Raw genomic sequence first — 23,728 nt, forward strand, 5'->3', positions numbered from 1 at the left:
GGGAGGGTTGGTCTCCCTTCCCCACCCCTTGAATCTGGTGGCAGGGGTAGGAACACTGGTGGGAACAGAGCAGCCATCTTGCCCTTTCCACAGGGCTCCTCTGCAGCGGCACCATTGGATAATTTTATACTCTGCACTTCATGAACTTATGTGAGCCCCTCTTTTGATGGTCACATGTATCATTTCACTTGCTTCAACCAACCCTGCCGTGGCTGAGGGAACTCTTCCTCATTTTGCTGAGGGGAGTTCTACAGACCTGGCCCCAATCCTGCCTTGACACTGCTCTTGTAAATGGAACAGCCACATGATAGTCGGTAACTCAAGTGGGTTTACTCTGAGTGGGACTAGCATTGGTAACAACACCATATTGACAACTGAACTGGGATGAGTGCCATTTGCGTTTTCCACCCTCAGGAAGAAAAAATAACTTAGGCCAGGCCCGTTGGAGGCAAAATATGACTTGGGCAGGGCTGCAGATCCAGAGTAGCTAACCTGTGACCCTTCAGAGATGTTGAAGGACTACAATTCCCATCACCTCTGACCATTGGCAATGCTGGCTGGGGGTGATGGGAGATGGGAGTCCAACAACGTCTGGTGTATGTGTCTGTCACAGTTTAAAGCAGGTTTCCTCAAACTCGGCCCTCCAGATGTTTTTGGGCTACAACTCCCATGATCCCTAGCTAGCAGGACCAGTGGTCAGGGATGATGGGAATTGCAGTCTGAAAACATCTGGAGGGCCTGAGGAAGGCTGGTTTAAAGCCTTCTGTACCACAGAAATGGGACTCTTGTGATTTTCCTATTGAGGTATTCTGGATGTTGTGGGACACCAATTCCCATTCCAGCAGTGAGGGATGATGGGAGTTGGAGTCCAACATCACCTGGAAGGCCATCTCTGTCCTACATGACTTCCTGTGGTGCTGGCTGCCACCCTCCTCTTCCTACTTTGCCTAGGCCTGGTCCAACCCTTCTCCAAATCCGCACCACAGACACTCTTGGAAATAAAAAACCCTGAATATTGTGCAGTCGCAGAATCGGCTTTGCAAGCTGTGTGTGATTTCCACGATTTGTTCTGGTGAAGAACTGCCTTCCTTTCTTTCGTGCTGCTGCGACTGCACCTTTGGCCTGGTATCCAGATGTGCCCAGACCATCTCCAGCGGCCCTTTCCTCTTCCGCAAGGACAGCGTGAAGCACAAATCACACAGCTTACCCTCAGGAACTGAGGAGCCAACGGCAGCCACCTTGAACTCAAAGGACTGGGCAAGGTCAGGTGGGTGCAGAGGCAGCTTCTGGATTGGACAGAACATTTTTGCAGGCAGAGAGTGCGCCTGATGTAAAGATCAGTGGGACCTGAAACTCCACCTATGCTTATGCTGACCCGAATCGGTCCAGTAGGGACGCCACGGGTTGATTCCAAAGTAGCACTACGCGATTGCTCCATCAACGCAAGGATTTTCGCTTGTGCAAAGTAATGTTCTCTTCCTCTCTTCTCATACCCCTAAAATTACTTTAGGGGGTCTCCCAACTCTCTGGAGAAATTTGGGAAGGATAATAATAATTTATTATTTGTACCCCACCCCGCTGACCTGGGAAGGGGTCACAGTGGCAGGGAAAAGGAGAACGCCGCACAAACCCTCCTGCTAACTGAATGAGAGAACAGGATACCGCCCCATTTTACTTCCTTCGTACCTCCAAAACGCAAAGCGCACCCGCCCCTACCAATGGACTTTGGACTGGGCCTTTACACCTAGGGAAACGACACCTGGGAAGCACTGAACATCTGCTGACCATGGGCAGGGCCCCCGTCTGACCCCCCAGCACAAAGCCTAGCGCTCTCGCAGCCGGGCGAACTGGCCTTGGCGCCTTAGCATGGTACAAGCTCCTTGCGCTGTGTAGAAGCCGGCATGAGGACAGTCTCCCCTGCCCGGTGGGCATGGCTGCGGAGGTGGCGGTAGAGATGTTCTGTGTCGCGGAAGCGGCGCCCGCACTGGGGGCAGGGGTACGGCCTCTCGCCCGCATGCGCGTGTTGGTTCTTTAGCAGAGAGGAGGCGGCGGAGGCAGCACAGGGCTTCCCACAGTCCCCGCAGGCCCGACCGGGGAGCGGGCCGCCGTCCGGTTCGAGGTGGTGGGCATGTTGGTGCCTCTGGAAGTGCAAGGTGCTGTTGAAGCTCTTGCCACAGTCTGGACAGACGTGGGGCTGCCCGCCGGCGTGGGTGCGCTGGTGTCGGTAGAGGTGGGAGGTGCGCCCAAAGCGCTTGCCGCAGTCCGCGCAGGAGTAGGGCCTCTCGCCCGTGTGGATGCGCCGGTGCCTCTCCCAGTGGGAGCTCCAGGTGAAGCTCAGCCCGCACTCGCCGCAGCGGTAGGGCTTGTCGGCCGACAGGTGCAGACGGCGGTGCTGAGCCAGCTGGCCCCGCGTGCCAAAGCTCTGCCCGCACTCCCCGCAGCCGTAGGGCTGTTCGGCGGTGCCGTGCAGCCGGCGGTGCCGGGCCAGCTGCGAGCGCCCGCCGAAGCTCTGCCCGCACTCGGCGCACTGGTGGCTCTGGTCCCCGCCCATCAGGTGCAGGCGCTGGTGCTTCACCAGAGCCAGCCCGTCGGCAAAGGCCTTGCCGCACAGGGTGCACTTGTAGGGCTTGCGCCCGCGGTGCGTACGCTGGTGCTGGTCAAAGTGCAGCGTGGTGCTGAAGCTGCGCCCGCAGTAGGTGCAGATGTAGGCGCGGGTGACGCTGGCCGCCGCGCTGGTGCCGTGCGTGCGCTGGTGCCGGTAGAGGTGCGAGCTGCGGCTGAAGCGCTTGCCGCACTCGTCGCAGGGGTAGGGCTTCTCGCCGGTGTGGATGCGCAGGTGGCGGGCAAAGTGGGAGCTCCACGAGAAGCTCTTGCCACAGTCGCCGCACTGGAAGGGCAGTCGCCCGGTGTGCAGGCGCTGGTGGGTCACCAGCTCTGTGTTGCGGCGGAAGCAGCGCCCGCACTCGGCGCACTGGTAGGGCAGCCCGCGGCTGGGCATCAGGGAGGGGGAGGGGGCCGCCGGCTTGGCGCCGGCACTGGCGTGTGCCCGCTGGTGCCGGTAGAGGTTGGAGCTGACGTTGAAGCTCTTGCCGCAGTCGCCGCAGCGGAAGGGGCGCTCGCCCGTGTGCGTGCGCCGGTGCTTGCTGTAGTGCGAGCTGCAGCTGAACACCTTGCCGCAGTCCTCGCACTCGTAGCCCTTCTGCAGGACCATGAGGGGAGGCCCCTCCCGCGCCAGGACCTTGCTGCCGCCCACTTGCTGCACCACCCTCCAGTGCAGGCTCTGGCAGCTCCCGGCGTCCAGCTGCACCACCGCAGGGCTGTCGTGCTGCTGGACATCTTCCTCGTCGCTCTCCTCCTCCTCTTCGCTGCCCAGTCCCTCGACTGCTGGGAAGACACAGAGGAAAAGAAATCTCCCTTAGGACAGTCGGCACATTTGAAGGAGCAGGCAAAGCTCAAGGAAAATATAAGCCTTGCTAAGGATTCCTTCAAAACTTTCAGGTGGTGGTGGTGGTGGTGGTGGTGATGATGATTACAGTGGTGCCTCGCAAGACGAAATTAATCTGTTCCGCGAGTCTCTTCGTCTTGCGGTTTTTTCGTCTTGCGAAGCACGGCTATTAGCAGCTTAGCGCTATTAGCAGCTTAGCAGCTATTAGCGGCTTAGTAAAAGGGGGGGAGGGGAAAAACTCGCAAGAACTCGCAAGATGTTTCGTCTTGCGAAGCAAGCACATAGGGAAATTTGTCTTGCGAAGCACCTCAAAAGACGGAAAACTCTTTCGTCTAGCGAGTTTTTCGTCTTGCAAGGCATTCGTCTTGCGGAGCACCACTGTATTATTATTATTTTCCCTTAGCCATGCTGGGCGGCTTCTAGCATATACAGAAACACAATAGCATTAAAATCTTCCCTATACAGGGCTGCCTTCGGGTGTTTTCTAAAAGTTGTGTACAGTGGTACCTCTAGTTACGAACTTAATTCGTTCCGGAGGTCCATTCTTAACCTGAAACTGTTCTTAACTAGAGGCATGCTTTTGCTAATGGGGCCTCTTGCTGCCGCTTCACCACTGGCACACGGTTTCCGTTCTCATCCTGGGGCAAAGTTCTCAACTTGAGATAACTCTTCCAGGTTAGCAGAGTTTGTAACCTGAAGCGTTTGTAACCTGAGGCATTTGTAACTCGAGGTACCACTTGGTTCTTGAACTTAATCCGTTCCGGGAGTCCGTTCTACTCCCGAAACCATTCAAAAACCAAGGCGCAGCTTCTGATTGGCTGCAGGAGCTTCCTGCACTCAATTGGAAGCCATGGAAGCTGCGTCGGATGTTCGGCTTCCAAAAAACATTCGCAAACCGGAACACTTACTTCCAGGTTTGCGGCATTCGGGAGCCGATTCGTTCGACAACTAAGCCGTTCATGAACCAAGGTTGGACTGTAGTTGTTTATCTTCTTGACATCTGATGGGAGGGCTTTCCACAGGGCCGGCGCCACTGCCGAGAAGGCCCTCTGCCTGTTTCCCTGTAGCTTCACTTCTCATAGTGAGGGAACCGCCAGAAGGCCCTTGGAGGTGGGCTGAAGGATGGGGGCAGAGATGCTCCTTCAGGTATACAGGGCCGAGGCTTCTGGACCTCATGACTGCCGGTTTTGGACTTTTAGGGAGCCAGGCAACTATGCAACTTGATCCCCCACCCCAGTCTTTCCTATGTATTGATAAATGTGATAACCAAAATCTTAAACGATTCAGAAACAAGGTTGAAGGAACAGGCACATCGTAAAAAGGAATGCTCCTGAATCCATCACTATTGCTGGTTTCCCAAGAGACCTCAGCAGCTAGGAGGGCCTTTTACCAGCTTTATGTGGTGTGGCAGTTATGGCCAAGCCTTAGCCACAGTAGCATGGGTAACCTCAAGACTGGACTACCGCAATGAGCTCTAGGTGGAGCTGCCCTTTAAGTTGTTCCGCCAGCAGCAGCTAGTGCAGAATGTGGCAGCCAGGCTGCTACCGCACCTCTGTGTTTCAGATATAGGTAGGTAGCCATGTTGGTATGCCATAGTTGAAACAAAATAAAAAAAAATCCTTCCAGTAGCAGCTTAGAGACCAACTAAGTTTGTTATTGGAATGAGCTTTTGTGTGCATGCACGGTATCTGAAGAAGTGTGCATGCACACAAAAGCTCATACCAATAACTAACTTAGTTGGTCTCCAAGGTGCTACTGGAAGGGATTTTTATTTTATTTTGTTACACCTCTGTGTGACACCTTTGCCAAAGGAGCTGATCTGGCTGCCAAAATGTTGCCCGTCCAAGTTTAAGGTTTTGCTTTTAGTATACAAAGCCACATAACAGCTTGGGACCAGGGTTTTTAATCGTCATGTGATCCATAAATGAAATAACTAATTAAATAAATAACAGTAGCAATAATGAGGTGCCACCTTCCTCCAGGTGCAAGGCAACAGCACAACCAACACTCAGCAGTGCCCTAACGTTAAGTGGCTCGAGTAAATGAGCCAAGTGAGATATTTCAGGAGAGGGCAAAAGAACAGGAGGGCCAAACGCCAACCTGCCAAAGAAAAATATCTCCTTTACCCTAGGTAAGGTGTCCAGTTAGATCTCAGGTGCAAAAGAAAACCCATCAAGCAGCCTTTGTCTCTGCAGTACCAATGATTGGCCTGGTCCATATTCTCACACTTCTTGCCTCCAGGAGACTACGGACGAAGAGAATCAGTTGGCCCTGTCAAAGAAAAAGATTGGGATCCACTGAAAGTGCACTACTCACCTAAGGTGGCTCTTCGGGCATTCTCTCTATTAATAGATGCCGGGACACAAGTTTCCTCATCTTCTTCTACCAGGAAAATCTCATTGGGTTTGGGACTTGCAGGTCCTACATAAAGAAGGAAAAACAGGCTATATCAAAGATATGATACTTCCGCCTTGCTTAAGACCATGCTATAATACCACATAATGCTAACTATTCTATTCCGAACTTAAAAATGGAAAGCGTAATGCTGGTGGTCAACAAAAGAGGTTTAAAGGCTGTCTCAAGGCAAATTTTTTAAAATGTAGTATAAACACTAACAATTGGGAAACACTGGCCTGCGAGCGCTCCAATTGGAGAACAGCCTTTTCAAAGTGTGGTGTAGTGGTTAAGAGCGGTGGACTCGTAATCTGGTGAAGCAGGTTCGCTTCCCCGCTCCTCCACATGCAGCTGCTGGGTGACCTTGGGCTAGTCACACTTCTTTGAAGTCTCTCAGCCTCACTCACCTCACAGAGTGTTTGTTGTGGGGGAGGAAGGGAAAGGAGATTGTTGGCCGCTTTGAAACTCCTTAGGGTAGTGATAAAGCAGGATATCAAATCCAAACTCATCAAGGACGCTCGAACTCAGGACGCAAGGGAGAAGAAGAGTTTGGATTTGATATCCCACTTTAGAATAGAAACGTGCTAAGAGGAAGGCACGCTTGGCAAATCCACACCGTGATCAACTCCCGCCCGGAAACCAATGTCCCCACTGCGGAAGGATGTGTGGATCCAGAATTGGCCTCCACAGTCACTTACGGACTCACTGTTAAAACCGTGTTTATGGAAGACAATCTTACTCGGCTACGAGTGATCGCCATAAAACAAGAAGAATACCATGCTATAATATATATTATTGGTTTTTTTCAAAGTGATCACCAAAACACAACTCCCCCATCTAACGTTAGTGCTGTGCTGCTTTGTTCTACCCTCTTCCTCACACCAAAACAGCAGCAACTGCACAGCTATAAATCACTTGCTGACCCACCGCAAAATTGTATGATTTACAGGAATAAAAATGCTGCCGGGGTGAGAAGCAGGAAGGAGCGGCTCTCGTCAGCCCTGAGCATAATCAGGGATGGTGGGATTTGTCATCTAATAATATCTGGAGAGCCCTGAGTCTCCCATTCCTGTGCACTGTTTTCATTTGTTAGGATGATGCATAACCATTTCTTAAATCTGAAGCCCACCCATTATTTTCTATCACATTTTCACTTTTGGGCAGGCTCTCCTAGGCTGCCTGAGAGCCCACAATGGGTGGGGCAAGTTTTGGCAAAAAGATTTCCATTAAAGGGTCAAAGAAGAACGAACCACCTTCCCCCATATACACCCAACTTGACTCCGTCGATATATGGGAATGACACTTTTAGAAGTGCCACATAATGTGAGCTCCACACTTGTGACACTTGTGGCTAACACCCCAGAGGACAGGATCACACTTCAAAACGACCTTGACAGATTAGAAAACTGGGCCAAAACAAACAAGATGAATTTAAACAGGGAGAAATGTAAAGTATTGCACTTGGGCAAAAAAAATGAGAGGCACAAATACAAGATGGGTGACACCTGGCTTGAGAGCAGTACATGTGAAAAGGTTCTAGGAGTCTTGGTTGACCACAAACTTGACATGAGCCAACAGTGTGACGCGGCAGCTAAAAAAGCCAATGCAATTCTGGGCTGCATCAGTAGGAGTATAGCATCTAGATCAAGGGAAGTAATAGTGCCACTGTATTCTGCTCTGGTCAGACCTCACCTGGAGTACTGTGTCCAGTTCTGGGCACCACAGTTCAAGAAGGACACTGACAAACTGGAACGTGTCCAGAGGAGGGCAACCAAAATGGTCAAAGGCCTGGAAACGATGCCTTATGAGGAACGGCTAAGGGAGCTGGGCATGTTTAGCCTGGAGAAGAGGAGGTTAAGGGGTGATATGATAGCCATGTTCAAATATATAAAAGGATGTCACGTAGAGGAGGGAGAAAGGTTGTTTTCTGCTGCCCCAGAGAAGCGGACACGGAGCAATGGTTCCAAACTACAAGAAAGAAGATTCCACCTAAACATTAGGAAGAACTTCCTGACAGTAAGAGCTGTTTGACAGTGGAATTTGCTGCCAAGGAGTGTGGTGGAGTCTCCTTCTTTGGAGGTCTTTAAGCAGAGGCTTGACAACCATATGTCAGGAGTGCTCTGATGGTGTTACCTGCTTGGCAGGGGGTTGGACTCGATGGCCCTTGTGGTCTCTTCCAACTCTATGATTCAATGCTTCAGTGCGGAACTCCCTGACCATTGATATGAGGCAGGCACCTTCACTATATTGTTTTCAGCACCTGTTAAAACCCTTTTTTGTTTTTCTTAAAAAGCAGAGACATCACCTTGCCAACAAAGGTCCATATAGTAAAAGCTATGGTTTTCCCAGTAGTGATATATGGAAGTGAGAGCTGGACCATAAAGAAGGCTGATCGCCGAAGAATGGATGCTTTTGAATTATGGTGCTGGAAGAGACTCTTGAGAGTCCCATGGACTGCAAGAAGATCAAACTTATCCATTCTTAGGGGAATCAGCCCTGAGTGCTCACTGGAAGGACAGATCCTGAAGCTGAGGCTCCAATACTTTGGCCACCTAATGAGAAGAGAAGACTCTTCCTGGAAAAGACCCTGATGTTGGGAAAGATGGAGGGCACAAGGAGAAGGGGACGACAGAGGACAAGATGGTTGGACAGTGTTCGCGAAGCTATGAACATGAGTTTGACCAAACTAAGGGAGGCAGTGGAAGACAGAAGTGCCTGGCGTGCTCTGGTCCAGGGGGTCACAAAGAGTCGGACACGACTAAACGACTAAACAACAACAAACAACAACAACCACTTATGTATGTACATTTGACATGTGCTTTTAATATTATTTTGTAATGTATTTTTAACTGCTCATTTTATTTATATTCTGGATTTTTTTTAGTCCAGCCCTGTTTTTAACACCCGATATTACTGTTATTTCTAACGTATATGTTTTGTTTTATGTACACCACTTAAGAGGTTTTGATGATCAAAGGGTATATAAAACCTATTAACTAAATATAAATAAATAAAAGCAGTTATGGCTGCCTTTGTTATCTTCTCATTTGACCTTGCAAACAAACAAATCTCTTTTTAAAAAATAAAAAAGCCATACAAGTTCAGAATTTAAATAAGTTTATGCACTATGTTAAGGTGAAGATTCTAGTTACTGCACTAATTCTTCCAAGAGTTGTTGGCACTGTTAATTACTTACTGCCTTCTAAGTCACACTGCAGCTTCTGAACAAGCCTCCCCCTACAGGCACAACTTGGAGGATACTCAGAGACTCTTTAGAACATGTGTACGCAAACTAAGGCCCAGGGCTGGATACGGCCCAATCGCCTTCTAAATCCAGCCCACGGATGGTCCGGGAATCAGTGTGTTTTTACAGGAGTAGAATGTGCCCTTTTATTTAAAATGCATCTCTGGGTTATTTGTGGGGCCTGCCTGGTGTTTTTACATGAGTAGAATGTGCGCTTTTATTTAAAATGCACCACTGGGTTATTTGTGGGGCATAGGAATTCGTTCATTTCCCCCCCCCAAAAAAATATATATAGTCTGGCCCCCCACAAGGTCTGAGGGACAGTGGACTGGCCCCCTGCTGGAAAAGTTTGCTGATCCCTGCTTTAGAACATGCAGAGAGAAAGAAAGTACAGTGGTACCTCGGGTTACGAACTTAATTCATTCCGGAAGTCCGTTCTTAACCCGAAGTGTTCTTAACCCGAGGCGCACATTCCCTACATAGGCCTCCCGCAGCCCTGGAAACCGATTGCGTTCGTATCCTGGGGCAAAGTTTGCAACCCAGGACACCTACTTCCAGGTTTGTGGAGTTCGTAACCCGAAGCGTTCGTAAGCAGGACTGTCCGTAACCCGAGGTACTGCTTCTGGGCTCTGCAATATGGCCTGTTTTAGTTGGGGATCTTCTGAAGGAGATACTTACTCAGTGCCACCAGACTGTCACAGGTCTCCTGGTGAGTTTCCCTGTAAACGGGCTTCTGATTCGGATCTGCAACTAGCCACGCATCCTCCATGATCCGATGCCAAGCCAGGTCCTAGCAAGCCACTGGCTCCTAAAAACAAGACAGTCATTCCATCCATGAAACACACATGTAGCCCCTGCTAAGCTAGTATTCTCCTCCTTGCTCGAGCCTAATAACCAGAGCAGAGTAGAAGCATCACGTCAGTCTAGTGTTTAATGTCAGTTTGCAAATTAGCCTCTCTCTTTTTTAACACACACACACACACAAATATTGAGCTACCGCCTTGTAATTTGGTCTCCAGGGAGTCACAGAGAGAATACTACAGTGGTGCCCCGCAAGACAAACGCCTCGCAAGACGGAAAACCCGCTAGACGAAAGGGTTTTCCGTTTTGGAGGCGCTTCGCAAAACGAATTTCCCTATGGGCTTGCTTCGCAAGATGAAAATGTCTTGCGAGTTCCTGCGGGGTTTTTTCCCTTTTCCCCCCCCTTTTCCTAAGCCCTAAGCCGCTTATCAGCTGATCCGCTAAAAGCCGCTAATCCGCTAAGCTGTCAATGGGCTTGCTTCGCAAGACGAAAAAACCGCTATACGAAGAGCCTCACGGAACGGATTAATTTCGTCTTGCGAGGCACCACTGTATAATTATTTGTGGGAGTAAATTATATCTGGAGCTCAAACACCGGACCAGACTTTGGGCCCTAAATTTTCCTAAAATAAATACCACTGTTAACCTACACATACTTATTGTGGAATACCTCACTTTACCTAAAGGTGTGTCAGGTGTTGAGTACAATCTACTGCTCTTTAGCCATCCTGACTCTATGGCAGAAAAGTTAAACACCTTAAGGCAGTGATGGGTTATCTAAGGCCTTCTAGATGTTGTTAGACTCCAACTCCCATCATCCCCAGTCCAGTGATAAAGGAATGATGGGAGTTGGAGTCCGACAACATCTGCAGGGAACCAAATTCCCTATCCTTGACTTTGGAGGTAGGCATCTATGACACCCCTTGCACTGGTCCAGCTGCCAGGATGTCAGGGTGTCACACACATGGGCACTCATCACTTGCTAACTGTGGATAGCCATCCGGTGACGACTTGTGTGAATAAATTCACACATAGAATTTCCAAGGCACCTCGCATGACCTCAAACACAGTCAGTTTGCACAGACAGCAGGAGATCTTTATATTCATGATAACCAAGTGATGGAGAAATAAGGGAATGCACATGTCTGTGTTAACCAGCCCTTAAATCCTCCTACATTTCGGAAGCCAGTTGCTGTTTCCTGACTTTTTAAAGAGGGACTGTCATCATCAACCATAAGCATACAAGGGCCACAGTTACAGCATACATTTAAAGCACCACAATGCCACTATAAACAGATTCCCCCAAGGGATCCTGGGAACCGTTTGTGAAGGGTGCTGAGCGTTATTAGGAGAGCCCACTCAGAGCTACAATTCCCAGACTGCTTTAACAATCAATCCCTCTTTCTAGAGAGCTCTGGGAAGTGGCACCCACTCACAGCTATTGTGACCTTCCAAGTATCTGACAACTTCTGGAGTTGCAGTTCCAAACTGGAAACCCAACCCACGAGTTGCTGTTGGATCCATCAGCCCCAGCCAGCATGTCCAGTGGTCAGAGATGATGGAAAGTACAGCTGCAGATCCCCAATCCATATGTGGCTGCGCTGCATGGAGCTTTCTACGCCATCAGCAGCAAGAGTTGGGACCATGGAAGGAGGGGAGATGTGCGATATCTGGTGTTACTATACACAGCCAATTGCGATTAGACTTTGCTATGCATAAAAACCCCTGCAAATTCCCCAATTTAGGATGAGATGGTCATCAACTCCGGTATTTCCCTCAAGCCAAACCTCAAACGTCCCATTTCAAGGGCTCCTCCATCCACTGCACAGTGATGGATCTGGCTTAACAACATCTCCTTCCCATCTCAGTAAGATCCGTGAGGCGCATCCCTCTTATTCCCATTTCACAGAAAGGGAGAAACTGAGGCTGACGTGCCTAAGGCCACTCAAGCCAAGCGATTGTAATAAACACTGGCATATCATTTCGAAATACTGTAATATTGTTTTCTTTCTTCCGATTTTTTTTTTTAAAGCGGGGATCTGAGGATGAATAGGAATTTTATCCGAGCCTGTGGTTTTTAGGAGGAGACTTTACAACCCAAGGAGTGCGTGCGGCGGCAGCGGCAGCAGCAAAGCTGGAAACTGCACAAAGGAGCTCTCTAGCAAGGCAAGGAGGATCGGCCCTGAGGGCAATTTTGTTTTGTCTGCGCTCATCTTTCGAAAGCACCTGGGAAACTTTTAGACGAAACAGAATCGCCCACCACCTTCCGCCCCCGGGGCTGATTGGTCCATTGTTCCGTTCGGCGACCAGGTAACCGAATCCATCCCTTACGCGAGCGTAACAGGATCAGGTGTCAATTGTTATTTTTTTTAAAGGAGCGGTTCTGGATCCAGCTACCCCACCCCACCTCCTCCCACTTCTTCCACCGCTAATCCACTGTCCCCTCTCACCCCATGCGTCGACCCCAGGGGAGATAATGGGTGTCTTTTCGCACGGGGGTCGCCTCCAAAAAATGCATTTACCTGATAAGTCCGGTTCAGGAGCGAGGGGTGGGGGGTGGAGGTAGAAAAAGGAGACGATCTGCAGATCCCGAGCCGGGGTGTGCTGAATATAAATCTGCTCTGGGGTGCCGATCCGAACAATTAAAACAATGAGAAAGTCCCTGCGTGGCTCGCGATCTTTATTAGAGGCCGTTTCGTGGCGGCGCGAGAACCCCACCAGCCTTTTGTGACAGGGAGGGGGGACTCCCCCCCCCCCAAAAAAAGAGCTGGCGATCTGCAATGGAGGCAGCTCGGTTCCTTCGTGCAGCTTAGGAGCTGCTTGCAAGGACGGAGGCAGCCCCTTCCCACCACGATTTCTGGTCCTCTCCACCTCCTCCTCCTGTCTCTCTTTTCTTTATGATTCTCCAATCCGCCCCCCCCCTTCCAGCCGCCTCCCCCTCCTCCCCGGAGTCTTCCTGCCTCCCCCTCCCCTCCTCTCCAGCATCAGATCCCAAGCACCCCCAGCCTTGCTCCTGCCCCTTCCTGTGTCCATGCAATAGCAAGCCGGTCGGCAACCGATCGCGGTTTCATTGTGGGGCTTGTGCGCCTTGGAAGGTCCTGGGGTGAAATCTACCAGGGTGAGACCCACCCTGCTCCACTCCTCGCCAAGAATAAGAATAAGAAGAATATTGCAAAGGCTCTCACTCCTGCCTGAACCCTTAAAGGAGGAAGAGAAGGCACAGAGGGAAGCCAGCCGAAGTGCAGTCAGGATGGGTAGGGAAGGGAGTGACTCCGGATCGGGCTCCGCTTTCGGGCCCCCAGGGTCGACGGCGCGCCCGGGGTCGGGCGCCTCCGATTAGAAGCGGACCCGGCTGCGGCAGAGACAGACACCGCCCGGTTCAGTGGGTAAGGCTGGCAGACTATCTATCTATCTATCTATCTATCTATCTATCTATCTATCTATCTATCTATATCTATACATACTGTATATATATTCACATCATTCTATGCTCAGTGGTCGGGCAGCTGTTTGGCGTGCAGAAGGGCGCGGGGTTCAATCCCTGGCACCTCTGCGCAGGGCTGGGAATCGTGTCCCCCGCCTGAAAAGCTCTGGAGAGCCGCTGCCAGTCAGTGTCGGGGATACTGTGCTAGGTAGCACAAGGCAGCTTTCCATGAGCTTGTGCGCCTGTGATCCTATACAGACACAGAGACCTGATGTTGGATTAAGGAAGGGATCAGAAACATCTGGAAGAGAGCCACAGGCTCCCCAACCCTGATTTCTTTGGATGCTACCCTTCTATTAGATCGAAATTAAAAGGATGACAGTCGCTGATCTCCAGTTCCTTAAAGAGGTGTGCATGTGGAAGAAGGAAGCAGGAAGGCAATTTGAAGGCAATTTGAAGGGAGTTTGGTTGCGACACCCTGACATGGTTGTTAGCGGCCTGGTTTGGGTGGAAGGATAATGGGCACCAGAGAGTGTTGTTTTTGCAAGAGTTAACGCCACCTGCAAAAAAAGGTGGGTGACTGCGCCTTCTTCTTGTCCTCCAGGTGAAATGCTGCAGAGGCTATTCTGCATCCCAGCAACAACATGCAGGAGAACTATGAGAATGTGATATCTCTGGGTAAGGCATCACCAAAACAATTCAAAGCATTCAATATTGGCATGTCCACATTTATAGCGTGCACAGTACCTCGCCTGTTAAACAAAGGGTATCCAACATGGTACCCTGCAGATGTTATTAGACTACATCTGTACTACGCCTTCTGGCGGTTCCCTCATTGCAAGAAGCAAAGCTACAGGGAACCAGGCAGAGGGCCTTCTCGGTAGTGGCGCCCGCCCTGTGGAACGCCCTTCCAGCAGATGTCAAAGTGATAAACAACTACCTGACATTCAGAAGACATCTTAAGGCAGCCCTGTTCAGGGAAGTTTTTAACGTGTGATATTTTATTGTATTTTTGGTTTTTATGTAAGCCGCCCAGGGTGGCTGGGGAGGCCCAGCCAGATGGGCGGGGTATAAATAAATTATTATTATTATTATTATTATTATTATTATTATTATTATTATTGCACGGGGTTGGACTAGAGATGATCCTTGCGATACCTTCCAACTCTGTGGTTTTGATTCTGTTATTCCAACTTCCCGAATCCCCAGCCATAACTCCCCGAAGGCCAAGGATGGTGGGGATTTGTGGTCCAGCAGCCTAGCAGTTCAAAAGCACGTCAAAGTGCAAGTAGATAAATAGGTACCACTCCGGTGGGAAGGTAAACGGCGTTTCCGTGCGCTGCTCTGGTTCGCCAGAAGCAGCTTAGTCATGCTGGCCACAAGACCCGGAAGCTGTACGCCGGCTCCCTCAGCCAGTAAAGCGAGATGAGTGCCGCAACCCCAGAGTCGCTCACGACTGGACCTAATGGTCAGGGGTCCCTTTATCTTTACCTTTAACCTCTGGAGTGCACCATGTTGGCTACTCCTGCTGGGAACTGATTTGTAATCTGTCTCATCATACCTAACATTTCCATTGTTTGGGACATCGTTTCAAAAAGCGTTCTACGAATTGGAAACAACTTACTTATTAAATAAACAGAGTCCACTTTGCTTTTCCTCCCCTGTTTTTCCTCCAGTTCTGCCATTGCACAGATTCTGAAAACGTCTCCATCCAGGCCAAACCATTCATTTCATCTATGGCTCAACAGTAAGATGCCATTTAGAAGCCGTTAAGGGCCTTTTTTTGTTGTTGCAGTTAGTAGATTTCATACCAGTGCAAAGCATTTTCAGACCTCTTCCCAGAACTGTACCTCTTGTAAAATGGACAAGGGTCTTCTAACAATCCTCAACACCCTTAACAAAAATTACAGCTCCCAGAATTCTTTGGGGGAAGAAGCCACGTCTGTTTAAAACAGTGTCATGGTTCTTCAAATGTCCAGGGTGAATGTGGCCCAGTGGGTGAAAGTGGCAGGCTCTTGAATCCTAAAGGTGGTGGAATGACTCGGTTGGGAATTACTGGGTAACCAAAGCCCTGCATCTAATTTTCTTTCCAATTGCATCCTCCCCCTCTTTTTCCGGCATGACCGCACAGCGGAGGAAATTGCAATCAGCTGGCCCCGGATCACCGCGTTTGCCGAGTCTCACAGAAGAAGAGGGTTGGCACCTGGTAAGTCAAGTGTCCGGAGAAGAAAATGGAGGCTGCGGAGCAGGTTGGTGTTGGGACTCCAACACCCATCAACCCAGCCACTGTGGCCAATGATCAGGGATGATGGGAGTTGTAGTCCATCAACCTGGAGAGAACCACATTCCCCTTCCCTGATGCAGAGCATGCACCCAAGTTCCTCTTGACCGCAGAAACACGATACAGCAGAATTTCTAAATGGGTATCCTGAGGGTGCCTTGGCGTGATAAGGTGACCATGGTTTCCTGAGCGACTTGTGCTTCCAGTGTAATGTGCGGTATGGAACTGCGCATCTCACACATCTTGACTGTCACAACTTGTTGCAAATATTTGGAGGGTGGTATCTCACTGTGGCACTGTGGGTTAAACCACAGAGCCTAGGACTTGCCGATCAGAAGGTCGGCAGTTCGAATCCCTGCGACGGGGTGAGCTCCCGTTGTTCGGTCCCTGCTCGTGCCAACCTAGCAGTTTGAAAGCACATCAAAGTGCAAGTAGATAAGTAGGTCCCGCTCCAGCGGAAAGGTAAACAGCGTTTCCGTGCGCTGCTCTCATTCACCAGTCATGCTGGCCACATGACCCAGAAGCTGTATGCCAGCTCCCCCGGCCAATAAAGCGAGATGAGCGCCGCAACCCCAGAGTCGGCCACGACTGGACCTAATGGTCAGGGGTCCCTTTACCTTTTTTATCTCACTGTGAGGGAGGTGAAGCTTCTCTTTTACACACTACAGAAGATATTCTTCACTAAAGGTAGGGATGCAGGGAGCTTGTTTCCCTCCAGATCCTGCAGGCCTCCCAACAGCCCCTGACCATTGGTCATGCTGACCAGGTCTTAACAAAATTTGGAGCACCACTGGCTTGGTGAAGGGTAACACTGATCTGGATAGACCAATGGTATCTGTTCTACTTTTTTGTGCTTCTCATGGCATGATACTTATTTGTAGAGCTGTGGTAGTTTTCAAACTACGTCAAGAAACTTAAGAAGAGCCTTCTGGATCAGACCAATGGCCCATCTAGCTCAGCACCCTTCTTCTTGCAGCAGCCAGCCAGATGTCTGTGGGAAGCGTAGCATGTAGGACCTGATCACCAGAGGCGGAGCATAGCCATCATGGACCCAGGAGTTTTTCAGTGAGAGGATCAGACAGGACCGGCCCTATCATTAGGCAGAGTGAGACGGCCACCCCAAGTAGCAGATTCCGGGGGACGGGAAGCCACAGCCAAGTATTGGAAGATAGGGCTAGGTGTGCCCTACGCGTGAGTTGTCTGTTGCCTCAGGTGTGGGCAAATTTGTCTCGTTCCTATAGGTGGAAATGGGAGGGGCCGAGGGGAACCCCATTTTTTCTTCACCTCAGGCAGCAAAATGACTTGTGCGGGGGCCTGAAGCAAGCTATACTGAAGGAAATGTCAAACCTCCCTTGAAATCTATTGCTGCTGAGGGGTTTTCTGTGGGGCCTGCTGTTAATAATAATAATAATAATAATAATAATAATAATAATAATAATAATTTATTTGTACCCCGCCCATCTGGCTGGGTTTCCCCAGCCACTCTGGGCAGCTTCCAACAAAGATTAAAAATACATTAAAATGTCACACATTAAAAACTTCCCTGAACAGGGCTGCCTTCTGATGTCTTCTAAATGTCAGGTAGTTGTTTAACTCTTTGACATCTGATGGGAGGGCGTTCCACAGGGCGGGCGCCACTACCAAGAAGGCCCTCTGCCTGGTTCCCTGTAGCTTTGTTTCTCGCAATGAGGGAACCGCCAGAAGGCCCTCAGCGCTGGACCTCAGCATCCGGCAGAACGATGGGGGTGGAGACGCTCCTTCAGGTATACTGGGCTGAGGCCATTAATGCAGGTGATAGGCTCAGTATGCCTGTTCCGGGTGGGGGCATATGAGCGGTCTGTGAGCCCTAGATACCTTCCAAATTGCTCAACAGCCAAATCAGGGTCTGCTGAAAAGAGAGACAGGAAGCAAGGAAGAGCAACAGAGGTCTTAAGGGAAAAGGATTCCAAGCAAAAAAACCTTCCCTTCAAAGGCCATCTGGCAGCAATGGCCCCAACCACCTGTGAAGGAGTTGGGTTGAGCAACAACATGTACTTAAGGTCCCCCCCCCAAAAAAAATTTGAGGTTCCCCCCCTCCCCAGGAATTGCACAGGGAGAAGCAAGGTGGAGAGGTGGAGGGGAAGGAAGTCGGATACAGATTTTATGGTTGCTAGGCAATTACTCTTTCTTTGCAGTTCCTTTTTAATTGCTTCCAGATATCCACCAACTTGCTCTGGGAGCACACAGAGGAGATGATCTGCTGGGCTCGGGTCTGTTGTGGAGCCTCCATTGATGTCACAACAGAACAATCAACCCAGCAAGGCAGACCAGGATTGCCCTGTGTGCTTCTGTCAGCAGGCTGGAAAGAGACTGTGGCTGGTTTGCAACCAAAGAAAACTGTGGGCCCAGAGGACTGCAACATGTGGGAGTTGCAGCCAAAGAAAGAAACACCACCCCAACAGCTTGCTGTGTGGGATGGCTTAGGCCATTTTACAGATGGGAATACTGAGCCTGAAGTAGAGGGACTTGTCCAAAGACGTGAGCCAAGGTTTGAACCCAGGTTCCTGCTTACCCCTTGCTCTCTCCAGCCATCCCTCTGGGTCTTTCAAATGAGCAAGAAATGGGGAATGGTTAGCTGAGCACAGCATAGCAGAGGAATACTTAAGCATGGTTTTACAGATTAACAAGTCAATACAGCATTTATAATCACATACAGTAATGTGACTTTTGCTGCAATGGTGAGGTTTAGCTTATTTTTTTTAGTTGCTGCTTTGCTCATAGTGTGTTCTGACTTCAATTGTTTTATTTGTTTTGTACGATTTATGCTGTAATTGTGAGGATGCTGTATTCTGTTGCTGTTATTGATTTTTTTGTCAGCTGCTTTGGGACTCACCTGAACGAAAAGCAGCACAGAAATACAAATCAATTAATCAATGATGGCCATATGAGAAACATTGGGGGACCTCCGGCTTAAGAGCCAAATGTGGGCGGCGGCGGCGGGGGGGCAACATCTCTGCCTGGCCCTCTGGGCTCTCCCCAGACCACACTCATCTCTTCGCTCTCTCCTTGAGAAGTTTTGCCTTGTGTTGAACTCTGCCTCTTGCTTGCATGAATGGTGGGTGGGTGTAGAACTAGCTTACTAAACAAAGGCAAACTTGACATTACTTGCTCCTCCCATTTTTTACTCTGGCCCCACCTAGCACTGGCAAGTGGCCCCTGAAGGTTGCCCATGAATGGCTGGAACAAGATCCTCCACCCCTTCTCCATGGAACTGAATGCCATCTGCTGGTGGGGTAACAGCAGGGGAGGCCTGCTTCCCTGCTTGGCGGCTTCCTGGAGGCATCTTCTTGCCCAGTGTGGGGTGGTGGGCCAGATGGAGATTTGGTCTCCCTGTCTTCTGTTCAGGAGGCGGTTGGGGGAGGAGGAGGGCAGGGGTCTGCCGGGGGGAGCGATGAGTTGTGGCTCACCCATGACGGCCTTTTCAATTCCCTTCTCCCAAGTTTCCTTTCCCAGACCTCAGCAGTTACTGGATTCTCTCGTTGTTCCAGCAGATGATGGGATGGTGAGTGAGAATGAGAACGGGATTGAAGAAGAGGAGGAGGAGGCACCGCAGGATGGAGAAGGAGAGGGCGGAGGGGATGTTGCCGTTGAGAAGGTGGAGGCCCAAAAGGATCTCCCACCGGAGAACACAAAGGAGCCTCTTGAGCCTGAGCTGAAAGCCAGCGAGGAAGGCCCAGACCAGGTGGCCTTGGATGAGCGGCCAAGGAAGCCCCTGGGGAAGAGACAGGCCAAGTCGACCGTTCACCGCGCTTTCAAGAAGTTCTCCTCACGCAACCACCACCATGGCCTGCTGGGCCACACCGGTCGGTGCCACAGCTGCGGCAAGGGCTTCGGCTTCGGCAAGCGCTCCCGGCTGCACGGCGCCGCAGGCCTGGAGAAGCCCTACAAGTGTGGCGAATGCGGCAAGGGTTTCCGGCTGCACTCCACCCTGGCGACCCACCAGCGCCGCCACACCAGCACCAAGCCCTACCGCTGCGCCGAGTGCGGCAAGAGCTTCAGCGTCGGCTCGGCCTTCATCCAGCATCAGCGCACCCACTCCGGCAAGCGGAACGGGCCCGGCCCAGCCCGGCCCTGCGAGTGCAATGTGTGCGGCAAGAGCTTTGGGCTCCCGGCCCACCTCATCAAACACCAGAAGCAGCACCTGGAAGAGAAGCCCTACAAGTGCCAGGAGTGCGGCAAGGGCTTCAACTGGAACTCTCACCTGGAACGGCACCGCCGCATCCACACCGGAGAGAAGCCGTATGTCTGCGAGGACTGCGGGCGCGCTTTCGCCTGGAGCTCCCACCTGGAGCGCCACCGGCGGACGCATTTTGGTGGGCTCCAGAAGGCCTCCTCATGCAGTTGTTGCTTGGCCGCAGCCACCGCACCTGCCAGCAAAGCCAGCGCCAAGCCCTACCGGTGTGATGACTGCGGCAAAGGCTTCAACAAGAACGCGGCCCTGTCCAAGCACCGCCGCACTCACCATGCCGCAGAGAAGCCCTATGTCTGCCAGGACTGCGGCAAGAGCTTCGGTCTGAACGGCGCCCTGCTGCAGCACCGGCGGACACGGCACCCAGACGACTCGGCCAAGCCGTATGCCTGCAGCGACTGCGGCAAGAGCTTTGCCTGGAGCTCCCACCTGGATCGGCACCGGCGCATCCATGCCGGTGACAAGCCCTACCGCTGCGAGGACTGTGGGAAGGGCTTCTCCCAGAGCTCCCACTTGGAGCGGCACCAGAGGGTGCACAGGAGTGCCGAGCGACCGCCATGCCGCTGTGCCGAGTGCGGGTTTGCAGGGGCGCGGCGGCAGCGCCGGCGAGGGGCCCTGCTGGCCTGCAAGTGCAGCGACTGCGGCAAGAGCTTCCTGTGGCGGCGCCCGGCCTGCAGCGAGTGCGGGAGGGGCGGTGGGGAGGGCGTGCGGCACCAAGGGACGCAGACGGGCGAGAAGCCCTACTCCTGCCTGGACTGCGGCAAGTGCTTCGCCCAGAACTCGGCTCTGGCCAAGCACCGGCGCATGCACACCGGGGAGAAGCCGTACAAGTGCGCCGAATGCGGGAAGAGCTTCGGCGTCCGCTCCAACCTGTTGAAGCACCAGCGCACGCACCTGGGCGAGAAGCCCTACAAGTGCGCCGACTGCGGCAAGGGCTTCATTCAGAAGTCCGACCTCACCAAGCACCGGCGCATGCACACCGGCGAGAAGCCATACCGCTGCGACGCCTGCGGCAAGTGCTTCAGCGTCAGCTCCAATCTCATCAAGCACCAGCGCATCCACTTGGGCGAGAAGCCCTATGCCTGTGGCGAGTGCGGGAAGGCCTTCATCCAGCGCTCTGAGCTCACCATCCACCAGCGCACCCACACCGGGGAGAAGCCCTACAAGTGCGGCGTCTGCGGCAAGTGCTTCAGCCGCAGCTCCCACCTCAACCGGCACCAGCGCACCCACAGCAACAGCAAGGCCTCAGCCGGCAGCGCCGGGACGGCCCACACCACACTGCTGGCTGCCAGCGCTGCCAAACCTGCCGCTCCCCTGCCCGCCTCGGCCTTCTCAGCCTCCTTCGCTTCGCCTGGGCCCCTGCCCGCCCTCCCTGCCTTCCCTGCTTCTCCATCATCCCTCCCGATCCCTTCTTTGGACCTGCCTTGGGCCCTGTCCTTTCCCTCCCGAAGCTTCCCGCACCCCTCCTTCCCTTCGCCTGCCCCTTCAGGGGCCCAGGCCTCATCTCTGATCAACTAGCTTCTTCTCCTTCCAGCCCCAGAGCCAGCATGACCAGTGGTCAGGGGATGATGGGAGTTGTAGTCCAGCAGGATGGGGAAGGCTGCTCTCCGCACTTTGTTATTCCCCCCTTTTCCTGAGGAACTGGGACTCTGTTTTCCCTGGTGACACAGTTCATAGACTTCATGTGCCATCCTTCCTGCTCTCTGTTCCCTCTGATCAGAGGGACATAACATCCTCCCTGTTCCCTTCCTGCCCTGCTTGGGGGCTTCTTAGAAACACCTGGTTGTCCTCTGTGGGGAACAGGATGGTGTACTAGGTGGGCTTTTGGTCCAATCCAGCAGGGCTTTTCTTAACGCTCCTCAACATGGCTTCAGGTGTTTGCCTCAGAAATCGGCCATATTCTGTTCCGTCCTTTTCTGCTCAGTGCCCTTTCCCAGCCGCCTCATCTTCTCAGCCAGGTTCTTCCTTGGCATTCCAACTCCTTTGTTTCTTACTCCTTTGCAGTCCTGTCCCCCCTGATCGCCCTCCATTCTGTTGCCCTCCATTTTGTTTCCCTCCATTTTGTTTCGCTGCTGTTGTGGTGTTCATGCTTGTGAATTACCCACTCTTGTGCCTCTTCCTGTCCACAACTTGTTTTTCTCATTTGCATCGCAAATCTCTATGTATTTTCCATTTTATGCCATATATACAAACCCATATATTCACGCACCCAGTGCTATTTTTTCTAGAAAAAGAGGTGTCAGAACTCACCATGAACACCTCCCTTGTTCTCTTAGAATGGTAATGGCGCTGACCTGAGAGATCCTGGAATTGAGTTCTAGAGAGATGTGGCTGAAAAAAGCCCTACATGCACCCAGTCACCCACCCATATAAATATGTGCCCATACACATCCCTTCTTCTTCTTCTTCTTCTTCTTCTTCTTCTTCTTCTTCTTCTTCTTCTTCTTCTTCTTCTTCCCTGCCCTTCACCCTAATGTCCCAGGGTGGGTTACAACAATTAAACCGCAATATTATTATTATTATTATTATTATTATGCAAATACGTCTTTTTAATAGTTTTCCAAAATTGCCCCAACAATAGCCAGATTATAACAATATCAACAATATCAATTAATTAAACCACAATATTAAAATCAGATTAAGACAACTTCACAATTGCAGGTTTAAGGTGTTTTCTTAAAATATACACCTCAGGTGTCAGATGCCGGGTGTGTCAGGCATTCACCGGAAGCTGTGTAGGGAAGTTTGCGGGTGCATCTCGGTTGGCTACAAATTCCACAATTTACAGGCTGCCACCCGCCCTAAACCTCGGAGGGTGGTAGAACAGCCAAGAGGGCTTCCTCGGCCAAACTTAACACCTGAGGGGATCTGTCAGGAAGGAGGTGGTCTTTCAGGTATTCAGGGCCTGAGTCCACACACACACATAACATACGTAGAGAGAGATTCTAGTACCAGATACCACCAACACACTCCTGCCAATCCCTTGCTTTCATTTGATTAATACACTCGAAGATTTTGCCCATTTTTGTTCTGAGATATCTGCTATTCTAGTTACGTGGTGACACTGGAAAATGTGGCCTCTGGATCAGTCCTGCATGCCTGTCATTATGTTGCTGTGCCAGTGGCTTTCTGTGGATGTTGTATTCGCCCCATTTCCTCTTATCTCCTGTGCCCTCTCTGCTTTCTAAACTCTTCAGAGCCAAGGTCAGGCTCAGGGTCTGGATTATAAGAATGCTAGAAGAGTCCTGCTGCATCGGGCCAAAGGCCCATCTAGCCCTTTTCTCACAGTGGCCAACCAGATGCCTATGGCATCCTCACAAGCATGGCATGGGTGCAATAGCCCTCTCCTCACCTGTGATGCCCAGCAGCTGATATTGAGAGGCAGACTACCCTTGAGGGCACCTTATACCTGAGGAGAGACTCTACCTCAGTGGCAGGAGGCCTGCTTTGCATACCAAAAGGTACTGGGTTCAAATTCCTGGCAACTCTTATTTTTAGAAGGGTCAGGAAGCAAGGGAGTAGGGAAAGTCCCTCTGCCAGAGACCCCAGAAAGCCGTTGCCAATCAGACTAGGCACTTCTGGGTTAGATAGATCAATAATCTGAGCCGGTATCAGGCAGATTCCTTCAATCCTAGGTCCGTTTGATAAACCTCCATAAATAAGTGAATAGGGGAGGAATCCTCTGTCAAGAGCTATTTGGACATCAAATACTTGTGGGAGAATTATATGAAGTGGGGCCACGTCCTGGTTCCGCTCGTGATTTTATGAGGGGGAAAGTCTTAGGTTGGGACGCAGCCATTGACAATGGTAGATCCGCTGTAGTCTGTTTTTAACGTCACTTCCATGTGGCCTGTTTATTGAGTATTTGGACGGTGGCAATTTAATAAGCATCCACTCTGGTTTGTTTGTGG

The 23,728-nt window shown here is 51.2% G+C and overlaps 2 protein-coding genes across 7 annotated transcripts; one reads left to right on the forward strand and one right to left on the reverse strand.

Moving 5' to 3' along the window:
- Positions 1-310: 310 nt before the first annotated feature.
- On the reverse strand, positions 311-12,793 carry LOC309336797 (uncharacterized protein). Of its 3 annotated transcripts, none has more exons than XM_081853139.1 (4): positions 12,407-12,793; positions 9,762-9,884; positions 5,762-5,866; positions 311-3,384 (listed from the first exon to the last, which is right to left on the reverse strand). In XM_081853139.1, the coding sequence occupies exons 2-4, from the start codon at positions 9,850-9,852 to the stop codon at positions 1,862-1,864; spliced, it is 1,719 nt and encodes a 572-aa protein (XP_081709265.1). In that variant the 5' UTR covers positions 9,853-9,884; positions 12,407-12,793; the 3' UTR covers positions 311-1,861. The 3 variants fall into 3 exon arrangements, with proteins under 3 accessions (XP_081709265.1, XP_081709266.1, XP_081709264.1); XM_081853140.1 differs by having other exon boundaries at positions 311-3,381; positions 9,762-9,891; XM_081853138.1 differs by having other exon boundaries at positions 9,762-9,891.
- Positions 11,972-22,157, forward strand: LOC309336582 (uncharacterized protein). 4 transcript variants are annotated; one of them, XM_081852573.1, is made up of 4 exons: positions 11,972-12,194; positions 13,913-13,986; positions 15,440-15,514; positions 19,069-22,157. In XM_081852573.1, exons 2-4 carry the CDS (start codon positions 13,953-13,955, stop codon positions 21,333-21,335), a joined length of 2,376 nt encoding a protein of 791 aa, XP_081708699.1. In that variant the 5' UTR covers positions 11,972-12,194; positions 13,913-13,952; the 3' UTR covers positions 21,336-22,157. The 4 variants fall into 4 exon arrangements, with proteins under 4 accessions (XP_081708699.1, XP_081708698.1, XP_081708700.1 ...); XM_081852572.1 differs by lacking the exon at positions 11,972-12,194 and adding an exon at positions 12,897-13,270; XM_081852574.1 differs by lacking the exon at positions 11,972-12,194 and adding an exon at positions 12,897-13,270 and having other exon boundaries at positions 19,117-22,157.
- Positions 22,158-23,728: the final 1,571 nt, after the last annotated feature.

This window comes from Podarcis erhardii (genome assembly GCF_964252035.2).
Source record: "Podarcis erhardii genome assembly, chromosome: 2".
Taxonomy (NCBI): Eukaryota; Metazoa; Chordata; class Lepidosauria; order Squamata; family Lacertidae; genus Podarcis; species Podarcis erhardii.